The 11,570-nt window shown below is 55.4% G+C and overlaps 1 protein-coding gene across 5 annotated transcripts in view; it reads right to left on the minus strand.

The window, feature by feature from the left end:
• TACC2 (transforming acidic coiled-coil containing protein 2) overlaps positions 1 to 11,223 on the minus strand; it is a gene marked incomplete at its 3' end in the record, with an annotated part of 61,583 nt that extends 50,360 nt beyond the window's left edge. For all 5 annotated transcript variants that reach the window (XM_084245242.1, XM_084245241.1, XM_084245239.1 and 2 more), the window contains exon 1: positions 11,021 to 11,223. In XM_084245242.1, the coding sequence (XP_084101368.1) occupies positions 11,021 to 11,088 (68 nt within the window). In that variant the 5' untranslated portion in view covers positions 11,089 to 11,223. The remainder of the gene's footprint in view (positions 1 to 11,020) is intronic.
• Between the last annotated feature and the right edge of the window lie 347 nt (positions 11,224 to 11,570).

Genomic DNA, 11,570 nt, shown 5'->3' on the forward strand with positions numbered 1-11,570 from the left:
CAGTTCCGTCAAGAGCCAGCCCCGGGGTTCCCCTGCTCCGCATAGTGGGGGATGCTACTCAGCAGCCAACGCTGCCAACCGGCCAGCTCAACACCAGGCTCCAGATGAAAACCCAGCAACCAAATCCCCACCCCAGCCTAGAAACTCAAGAAAATCAACATCTTACAACAAAGATGTCCGTGATGGAAAATAGTGAAGGAACTAAAAGTTGCTCAGATCAAGAAAATAATCAGACCCTCAAGTACCACTTCCAGACAGAGGTCCCCAGGCGTAGGCCCCATCTTCACCCCAGGACTGGAAAGCAATGCATGAGGAGGAGAGGGAAGGAGAGGAGACTGCTGGGCAAGGAGTCTCAGCAGTCGTGGGGGCCTGTGTGGGGGGCGGCAGGGGTGAGCTCACCCACCATCAGCTCAGCCCTTCCCAGATCCCAGACAAGAGAAACCGTGGACTTGCTCCTGCTCCCCACGCTGGGCCCGCAGAACTCGCCTTGCAAGTTAAAGCTGCTTTTCCACTTCACAGGCCTTTCAGGTTTTCCTGTTATAAACAGTCAGCCCAGGGATAAGGTTTCCTTCCACGCAAGCTACCAACCTTTCAGGGCTTCCTTCAATAGACTTCACTGGAAATTCTGCTATATTTTTCAAAAAATGATGATCGCATTTCAGGAAAATTTCATGTATCATTTCTTTCCCTTATCCTTGACTCAAGCAGAATTCTTCTACAACAGAGAGGGGAGGGGGGAGCCCCATTTCATGGATGTCATAACAGCAGCTGGCGATGCCACGTGCCCAGAGCCTCAGCAGGCCTGGTGCGGGGCGGGTGCCTTTGTCCATGAGCCATTTTCATGGCGCCAAGGGGGGCGCTGGTTAGCGCTGATCTGGGCTCATGACCCCTCTTGATGGCCCATTCACAGGCACCCCCTCCGTCTCAATGCCACCTGCCTCCCTGGTCTGTGTAAAACACGCAGGTCACAGACATGGCCCCAGAGTCGCACCAGATAAAGAGGAAACGGAGGACTTCAGCAGGCAAGGCCAGGGTGCAAGGGATAGTCACGCGGGAGGGCAGACATGAGGGCAGAAAAATGGGAGGGAAAATAGCCATGCCTGCCGCAGCCTCAGCCCAGCCCCAGCCCACCGTCCTTCTCACTGTCGTGGGCCTTGGAGTCTGGGGGCAGCCCCACGACTGAGCTGTCGGGCAGGTGGGAAGAGCTCCGCCCCGTGGGGGCCAGGGTTGTGGTGTGCGGCCCACAGAGCTGGCTCGGACACGCTCTTCCCTCACCTGTTACTAGAACAGTAGGTCGCCAGGCACCGGGAGAACAAACCCCTCTCCACTTCCCCCGTGCCCGCCTTCCGCCAGGCCGGGCTATCCCTTACCTGGTGCTCTTTCCCAAGGACCTCGCCGCTGTTCAGGCTCCAGGGCCCGAGCGGCCAGGCTCCCGGGGAACAGCGCAGAAGCTTCCAGCCCCACGTGGCCGCCTCTTCCTTCCCTTCCCGGTCCCTGACCCCAGGGTTCTTCTCTCAAGCTCTGCCTGCTTCCTGAAGGCCCTGATACTCAGAATTGTGCCAGGAGCAGCCTCGCCTCCCGCGACACCCCAGTTAGGGCAGGAGACACAGCTGAGCGGGGCTCCGGGGCGGTGAGACAGCACCAGAGGCCCACTTGGGGCGCCAGGAGGTTACGAGGGACAGCCCCAGGAGCCAGTGCCCGTGGTAGATCAAAGGTGATTTTAAAAGCCACGAAATCCGAAGCTTCAGGTTTTTGCCTCCAGGTTTTGTTCTGGGTGTGTATGTGTGGGGAGACCTTGTTCTGACGCTACCTGACAATGAGCCCTGAAGGAACCGCTCAGCCACCGAGATATCCTCCCTCTCCGGGTCAGATCACTTCCAATGAAGTGGCCGGCTCAGGCCACAGGAGAACGTTCTGGGGGCTGCTCTGCCCGGGGATACCCCCCTGGACCCCAGCCCTTTGTCCCAAGACATGCCTGCTTGGCGCACACAAACCCCACCCATTGTCACCCCACTCCAGCGGGAGTGCCCAAGAGACCGGTGGCCCCATGCACGCCCATCCCCACCTCACACCCCTGCCCACACTTCTGCCTTTCCCTTTCCCCCACAAAACAGGCGTCCTGAGAGGCTGATTCTCTGAGCAACCCCGCCCCCCAGGAAATCGTCTTGGGGACCACTCTTTCTCCCCTGGAGCATGCCAGGAAAGAAGTGTCACAGGATCCTCTTCTGAACAGGGCTGGGTCGGGAAATTCCATGCATGACCTGCAATGAGTACAGATGTTTTCCCCAAAGTAAAGCCAGCCTCTCCCTCATTCCTGGAGGGAAAATACTTCCAGACAGTTCTAGGCGTGTCCCTTTAATGCAGAACAATGTACAATTAGCAACTTCCACCAGGGCCCCATGAAAGGCCAGGAGGGGCAGTGCTCAGAAGCCGGGCCCCCTTTGATCCAGGCTTGGCCTAAAGTGCCAAACACCCAGGTCTGATCCCCATCAGAAATGGCTCCTGCACGGGGACTGCAGAGCACAAGCTCCTGGCACAGGCACCGTGACCAGGCTGGCAACTCCCACGGGGACAGTCTCGCCCTGCAGGGCACAGAGAGCAGCTCCATGTGCTCTAAGTGTCAAGCTCCAATCTAGACACATGTATGCTGTCACCACGGCTGGAGCATGAGAGTAAGACCCTGGGGCACCAGTCACCACTGTGGTGGCATTCCAGGGCCACTACGCTGGAGCTTGGGGCGCTTGAACCCAGGAGGTCTCACCAGGCATCAGCTACTTAAATGCCAGGGGTTGTCCAGCTGCCTCTGAGTTTGCTGGTCCTCAAGTGGGGATCAGCTCTTTCTCGGTCTTTTCTCACCCGGGATCAACTAATGTCCACCACCTCCCGCCTTGGAGAGGGAACTCTCAGAGCACCTTGGGAAGATGGAAGGAATCAGAAGGGACACCATGGAGCAAAGATGCCAGCTAAGACTCAAGGAGACCTGGGCCAAGGATCACTGTCGGTCATTTTTTATCCCTAAATAAACTATACACTCCACTTCCCAAAGAGACGGAGGATGTGCAGACGATGCTATGTCACTGCCCGGGGAGGATGCCTCCGGTCGACGCTTACCAATGATCAAGTCCACGCTGACAAAAGGTCTCAGCAAATTGAAAGTTAAAGGGAAGCCTGACTTGGAATAAAGACTAGCTGGAAAGATCTGGGCCATATTCACGAGTGATGTGTGTGTGTGATGTCAGGCAACCTGATAAAAAAGGCCTCTGCGGTTTCTGATGTCTCCAGTTCTAAGATTCTCAGACTCTGAAACTCCACAAACACGTGCATTAAGGGTGACTGGGTGCTGGTAGCACGCTGGGTCTGGCCATTGCCTGAGTTGTCAGCCTCATCAGGACACAGAGCTACGGTGACCTGCCTCTTACCAGGCTCCAGGGCCACCTCCCTCCATCCCCCATCACCAGCCCACACAGCTCTGCCCCGGAGCCAGCGGCTGCCTTGCCGCTTCCATTTAAGGAAAACACAGAGGACACAGTGAAAGCAGCAAACCCACAAGCCCTTCTAAATCAGGAGGGTTGGCAGGTACAAAACCTGCGGGAAATCAGCCATTCCACAGGCCATTTGCTGCTCAGCCACAGGGTGCACCGGGCGGAAGACCCACCTTCCCTGCCCCAGGAGTAGTTAGTTCTCCTTTGCAGAGATTGCAAACGTGGGAATAAAGGTAGTTTACTGTTCCCAGTCCCACCCCTGCCCCACTGGAAGCCTATGCAGTGCTGGCAGCTGCTCCTCAGCCAGCAGATGAAGGTGGGAAGAGACCAGACAAGAGATGAACCGAGAGGAGCTGAGGGCAGAGGGGACAGGAAGAGAGGAGCTAGCAGGGGAGAGGCTTCAACTGTCCCCAGAGTGACCTGCTGATGGCCTGCACTGCTTCTTTCTGGGGACACTCCCATAAGAGCACCCAGACGGGGGCTGCTTCCTTTAACCAGTGGCACAGGCAGGACTCCAGGGGCCGAACGGTGCTGACAGCAGGCAGGGTGCTGAGCCAGCAGGCTTTGAGCCAGGCCCACAGAACCTTAATGCCCGAGGTCCAGCCAAGCGAGCCTCCCTAGCCCCTCTGAGCTCCCCCAAAGCAGGGCTGCTCAGCACTGTGCAGGATGGGTGGTCAGATGTGTCTTTTTGCTATAAGACATTCATTCAACAAATTGTCAAGTACCTACCATGTGCCAGTCACGGTGCTGGATGAGGACATGTGCACACCTAGCAGAACACTTCTGCAGGTGGTTTACATTCTGGTGAGAACAGTTATGCAACAACCATTCAATAAACACAATTTGTGCCAAGTTTTACAAAGAATTCAAATAAGAGAACACTACAGAGTCGGGATGTCCCACAACAGCCACTCGCCATGTGTGGCTCTTTAAATTTAAATTAAACTAAAATTAAAATTCTGTTTCTTGAATATAGCACCTACATTCTGAGTGCTCAATAAGCACATATGGCGAGTGGCTACCATTCTGGACAGGGCAGACTGCAGGACCTTTCCACTGAAGATCCCAGTGGACAGCCCTGAAAAATAAAGGCAGGAAGGGGCCTCCCCGGTGGCGCAGTGGTTGAGCGCTGGGTTGCGAAGCTGCCCGCGGCCTCTGCGGCGCTGGTTCGATCCCCGGCTGCTCCCCGGCCACTGGAGGAGGGTCCCACATGGCCCGCAGACCTCTCCTGCCGCCCGCTGCTCCCCTCAGCAGTGTACTTCGGTCCTTCTGCCTGCTCTGCTCCCCGCTCTGGCTCTGGTGAATCCTCTCACCCTCCCGCGCTTCTGACTGTACCCAATGCTTGTATAAACAAAACAAACAAACAAACAAATAAATAAATAAAACATGCCTCTATTAAAAAAAAAAACATTTAAAAAAAATAAAAAATAAAAATAAAGACAGGAAAACCTGCCAAGAATCTAAACTGGAGGAGTCAGTCGAGCCAGCAAAGAGCAGGTGTTTCCTAGCTAGTTGATAACATGTGCAAAGGCCCTGGGGCAGGCAGGTATTGCATGTTCAGGTGACCAGTGGCTGAGAACTGCAGCTCAGTGGAGGAGAGGCAGGGGCCAGACCTGAGTCCATGGATCCCAATGGGGGGTGGGGGTGGGGGGACAGTTTAGACTAAAAGCAATGAGGGCCTCCCCGGTGGTGCAACAGGTTGAGTGCAGCGCTGTAGAGGTGTCTGCAGCCTCTGCAGCGTGGGTTCGATCCCAGCCAGCCAGGAAGAAACAAAGACAGAGGCCCAGGCGGACAGCTCAAGGGCACTTGTGTTGATAAAGGGTCATGAGTTCTTGCGGGTCGGGCTCCAAGCCCAATACCAACCTGCTGTACAACTGTGTCAGCAAAACCCAATCCCCACCTGCCTTTGTAAATAAAGTTTTACTGGAACATGGTCTTTGAGTTGTCAATGCTGCTGCAGACAGCAGTTGTTGCAGCAAAGACCATGTGCCTGCAAAGTTTACAATATTTACTCTCTGGTCCTTTACCTAAAAAATTGTCTAAGCCCTTGCCATAAGTCATCTAGAGGTGCTGGTCTCCCCAACCATAAAATGGGGTAGACGTCCCAGCCTGGTAGGATGATGGAACATAAAACCATAATAGGACACACCTGTCACACAAAATCTTCTGCTGAATCTAAGTCTACTCAGCCAGGCTCAGAGGAAAAGCGTCCCCTCCTAGCTCCGACACTGCAGCAGCCAGGTCTGAGTCCATCTTTGGTGATGGCAAACAGGACAGCTACAGAAACAACCGCTGAAGGGAGTGTGGCAATGAACAGAACCAGCGCCATCGGAGCCGGGCGCAGGATGACTGGACTCCAGCTATTCAGACCAAGTCAGTTCCCTGTGGCCAACCCGTCTCCCCCAGACTCTTGTCCACCCCAAGACAAAGGCATCAGCCTGTGAGCAATTGCTTTTCACAGAACAATTGTTTGCACTGCCTAACTCCTCATCATTAATCTTAAGGGGAAAGGATGGAATTGTTCAACATCTTTTGCTTACCCCGGAACACTGCCCCGGCTCAGGCAATCCATCTGGCAAGAACAGCCAGTCATATTTCAGGCTAAAGTGGTTCCTAGGCAACCAAAGATAGAGAGCCACAGATCGTGGAAAGAAACCTGGCGATGGGGACAGGGTGGCCCGCTGACCTGGATGGAAGGTTCTCCCACAGCAGCTCAGTCAACATCCCAGTCCCAGCTGCTCACCTAGCCTGAACCAGTGCCTTGTCCCAGTGCCTCAGCAGGGGGGCGGGGGGGGGGCGGCACTCCCTGTTGGACAAGGGGTAGCTACAAGGTCTCAGAACATCGGGCCCTGGGCTTGCCTTAGAGAAAGCCTGCGGGTGAGTCAAAAAGAAGGGAGTGAGGGGCCAGGATCTCTCTAGAACAGACACCTGGCTATATGCTGGTCACAGCAGTGACAGCTGAGGAATGAGTACCTGCTATGGACTCAGTGGCTGTGTAAGAGGAACAGTGAGGAGCAACCTCCAGGGCAGTGGGTAGTGCTCATTGCCAACTCAGTGGTAGAAGATGGAGCTTTCTGGACTCCACCCCCGAGGTGGGGGGGCTAATGGTAAATAAGGACAGCGCTGAGGCTTTTTACCAGTGAAACTTCAGGGGCAATGGAACAGTTAGATTGCTGGCTTTTTGCAGATGAATTGTTGGTATTTTGGCAATTGTATACAGCTGGGGTTTTGGCAGTTAAGCCATTGGTGAGGAGGGGTGTGTGTGCAGAAGCTGCCTCTTAGCATGTGCGGTTTCGGTTTGGACCTTGGTCTCCGCTCAGCGGATGCTATCCAGGGCAGGACAGACTGTACCTGGCCATGTGCCAGCCTGTAAATATCTCTCTTTTTCTCACTCCCTGTGTAAATAAGTCCTCTTATTGTTGTTTCACACTGTATCTGGTTTTTGATTGTCCTGTAGTCTTAACTGTGGATGGGTCAGGCCCCTGGGTTGGCTTGGTTTCAGCTGTGCCCCTCACCCCAGATTTACACACTAAAACTCTAATCCTCACTGTGATGGTATTAGGAGGGGGGCCTTTGAGAGGTAATTAGGTCCCGAAGGTAGAGCCCTCTCCTATAAGAAGAGACAGGAAAAAGCTTTCTCTCTTCCTCTCCTTCTCCCCCATGTGAGGACATCGCAAGAAGGGGGTCACCTGTAGATTAGGAAGTGATTTTTTTCACCAAAAATCAGATCTGCCAGCACCTTGATCTCGGACATCTCAGCTGTGGGAAACAACTGTCTATTGGTTAAGCCCCCCAGTCTGGGTATTACTGTAACAAACTGATTCAGACAGCAGCCAGGAGGTTCCTTTGGGACTCAGGCAGCTGCTCTTCTACAGATAACTCTGCAGCTTGTTCAGTTTTAGAGGGGAAAAAAACTACTAATTTTGCCCAGAGATATTATCAAAGTGATATCCTTTTTCAGGAACTGGGACGTTGTCTGCAGCTCCTTAAGTGACAGGAACACCATCTTTGGATTGTTGCAGATATGGCACCTCACCCCTGAGAAACCCTATAAAGCAAGTGGGGTAAAAACAGTCACCAGACTGTCCCAACAGCTCCCAAACCGGAGGAGAGGCAGGGGAGGGTGGGAAGAACCACATACCCCACAGTCTAATCTGTGATGGCAGATTTGGGGAATGTACCATCCCCCAGAGAACCACTCATCCTAGGGGCTAATGCCAAAGATTTCCCCCTAGTCCTGGTCTCGCAGCTACAATTCTGAGTCCACCTGCTTTTCAAGTCCCAGACCAAATGCAGCGGCTCCGCCCCAAATGTGCTCCCAATTCAATGTCCTGGTCATTGCCAATTTCAGACCTTTCTCTCAGTCACCGGGTGGAATGTCCCCAACTTTGCATTTGCCACTGTTGTCAAGCTTCTCCTACCTCCCCCATCATCAGGGCCTCCAGCTTCATCCTTCTTCACGTCTCTCCATTCATCCTGGCCCTTCTTCCATGCTGAGCCTCACAGTCCATGGTGGCAGGGGTCTCCCTATTTACAATTTGTCTTTTAAAGCTGAAGACGTGAGGAGTGCCACAGAGGGCGCTAACAGCCCAGCTGCCTGTCAGTGGAGGCTGTGGGTCTGGGAGAAGCTGAGGGAGCCAAGGGAATGGGTCTCGAACGACACAAAGGGAAAAGTACTTAATGTTACTTGGCTTAGCAGAAGCTGAGCCACAGAGGATGCTGGGAAGGCAGGAAGAGCAGGTCTAATCAATAGGCGCAGAGCACGCCCACCCAGCCTCTTCCTGTGTGCACAGCCCACCTATCGGTGCAGACGAGTATGAGTTTTCTGCAAGAGAACTCGCTCCCTGTCACCCTTTCTCTATTTGGAACAATGGTTTCTGTTGTTCTCAGAACTTCACCCTAGGCCAGAAAAGGCAGGCAGCTGGAAGTGGTTCCTCGTGGCCCAGGATGAAGACCTGGCCGGCTCAAGGCTTCTCATAGCTTTTGTCTACAAATCACTGGTTTTAAATGGAGCTTCTGAGCCAGTCAGTCTGGGGCCTGAGATCTTGCATTTCTAGCAAGCCCTTAGCGGAAGCTGCTGAAAGGGGACCTCCCTGAGGGGTAGAAGGGGCATGTCCACGCCTGAACCGCCATCCCCTGTCCTAGGTCCCCAGGTCCCACATGCCTTCCAGCTCCTCCAGCTGCTAGACTTCTATTCCCCACAGGGGAGATACAGGATCTCCATCTCCCTGCCTCCTTATCTCAGTAAGCTCCTGTACAGGATGAAGCCAGCAGCCTTGGCTACAAAAGCTGCCCCAGGGATCCCAAGCCTGAAATCTGAAGAAGTCCTAAAACTAAAAAATCTCCCGCAGACACTTCTGAATCCTGCCCACCTTCTAGCTTTCAGTTTTTCTCTTCCCAAGGCCCTCCCTGAGCCCCTGGGGAAAGGCAGGCATGTCCGCTTTTGATTCCAGTGGGCTGTACCCCAGCACACGTGTGCACCCCGAGCTCATCTCCAGCCTTGCTGCCCTGACAGCATCCTCTTCCCAACAGTTTTGTGCCATGGGCCATGCATAGTATCCATGTGCACGTGTTCTCAGGTACATGGAAATACACAGAATCACAAAAGACTTGCGCCATGTAGAAAGAGGTTCTCTTAATAGAAATTTTCAAATCCTCTAGACTGGAAATGAACAAATCTGTTACAGCCCATCAAGTCCCAATAATCCAGAAGCAGAGATGGAATTTCAGAGAACGGTTGCTAGGAAGGGCACCTGCCTCAAATAGTTCTCTCCATTTTTGAAAATGGAAAATGTTAGGGATGAAACGTGGACTTTGTGAATGAATAAGTCTGCAACCCTAAAGATCTATGTGTAGGAACATTTCGGAAGTGGTAGTTCCAGGGAGAGAAGCCTCTGACTGGGGCATTCGGACCAACCCAGTGGTGCAATATTAGACAAGCCGCTGGCATCACAACGTGACCCTTCAGCCTGAAGTTTTATTTAAACGCGAGAACCGACTGCACAGGGCTGAGCCCTGGCAGCTTGCATCAGACAGCACCTCTCCAAACTCACGTCACAACTTGGCGAGAGGTGGAGAGTGGGGGGCTTGGGGAGCTGAATCTCCAATTGCCCAAGAACACAGTCTCCCACATTAGGCAGGTTGACAGGTTGGAGGCAGGACAGCAAGCCAACTAGTGCCAAGCTCTGATGAACTGACTTCCAGCTCACAGACTTACAAAATGGGTTAAAACTGTTCTTTTCCGCTCGGGCTTGCATCCTTCATGGAGTCCATGTGTTCACACACCTAACAATACTACTACACGTGAACAAAAACAGGGCAGGCGGGGTGCGAGGCTCACGTCACCACAGATAAAATCCTCAACCACGCCCGCCGCGTCTCCATTGTAAGATGGTGCTTTCTCCCGCTCCAGGGGTGACGACAAATGATTGGGGCACACCTGCTCCTAAGTGTGGTTTGCTGCCACAGAGTAGGAGGCTGGACAGCCCGAGGCTCAGCCTCAAATTACATCAGCGCCTCATTGAAGCCCAGCGTGGGGATGAGGGAGGAAGCCCCACATGGCACCCCAGCCCTACTACAGCGCGCAGACCAATCCCTGCGAGCGTGTAATCTACACATCAGTGACTCATGAACCTGCACATTACCACCCCCACCCCAAATCCCCAGAAAATACTCTTCTCAGAAACATTCTTCTCTTGGGGAAGGAGAGCAGGTAAGGCTGGGATGTGGGGGCGCAGGCTGGACGCAAGCCCCACTTACTGAAATACGATCCGGCAGCCAGATCTATTCAATAAGTCCCATCCCCCAAAACAAGCCTGGGGAGGTAATGCAGACGACCATCCAGAAATGGCCATTCTAACAAACACCCATCCAGGATAAAGGCCACTTCGGGAGCTCATTAGCTCTGTGGTTTAGAGAAAAGATCCAATTCCTGGATCAATGCTTAGCCCCATCCTGTGTGGACCAACGGACCGGGACAAGAGGGTTCGGCTGGTTTTACTAATAGCGAGAGGCCCTGCTGGCCGGGGCTCAGCAGGGAGTATATGGACACTCACACTGACCAGACCCAGCGTCCACCAGCAACGCTCCGCGCCATCTGCCAGGACATGCCGGGCTCTGCCCCCCAACTGCTCTGTCTCCATGGGCGCCAAGCTGCCACTCTAGGGCTCTTCTCGAGAGGCCGCTGTTGATGCCTGGCTCTTGCAGGAAATACCACTGTGCCAGGGGGTGCAGAGTTAAGATGCTGAAGGCAGGTGAAGCCCGCAACAACCATGCACCAGGCTGCTGAACCACTGAAACCGAATTCTTTGCAGGGGGTCCTTTCCGCCCTGGACAGTATTATCCTACGACTCCAGGTGTTCATTCCCGAGGGGCCCTGCGATGCTAGAAGCAGCAGCCACCAGGTAAAGCATGCAAGGCTGCCCACCTCCCCAGGCCAGCCCTGGTGCCAGGCTGCACGGGCATCCGGAGAGGCCACACTAACAAAGCCCGCGGCCCTCCTCCTCCGGGGGCTCCGGGCTGCCCCGCGGCGCACTTACATGGCCTCGGAAGCCTCCAGGCTCAGGTCGCTGGCGGGGACTGGCTGCAGGGACTGCGACCCTCCCATCCTCGCTGCGCCCGGGCGAGCCGCCTAGCCGCGAGCCGGGCCAGCGTCCTGGCGCGATTCCTCCCGCGGGCGCCCGGGGCGGGCCGGCCGGCGGCCGGGGCTGCTGCACTGCGGAGGGGCGCCGCTGCGGGCATCCGTGGCGGCGGCGCGGGGACTGGGGCTCGCGGCCCGAGCCGGGGCCCGGGGCGCGCGCGCGCGCGGCGTGGGCGCGCGTGGGGCCGGCGCGCGCGGCGCGGCCCGGGGCGCGCGGGGGGGAGCGCAGGCGGGCGCGGCGCGGTCCGAGCGGCGCTTCTCTTCGCTCAAAGCCCCCGGCAGCCCGGCCCCCGGGTGCTCCGCGGTGATGTCATCGCCGCCGAGCAGCCCCGCGCCCCGCTCCACAAAGCTCCGCGCCGGCTCCGGAAACCCGGCGGGGAGGGCGCGCTAAGACCCTCCCTCCGCCGCCCGCCGCCGCCCCCAGCCGCGCCCAGGCCGCCCGCATTGTG

This window comes from Talpa europaea (genome assembly GCF_964194135.1).
Source record: "Talpa europaea genome assembly, chromosome: 10".
NCBI classification, from domain to species: domain Eukaryota; kingdom Metazoa; phylum Chordata; class Mammalia; order Eulipotyphla; family Talpidae; genus Talpa; species Talpa europaea.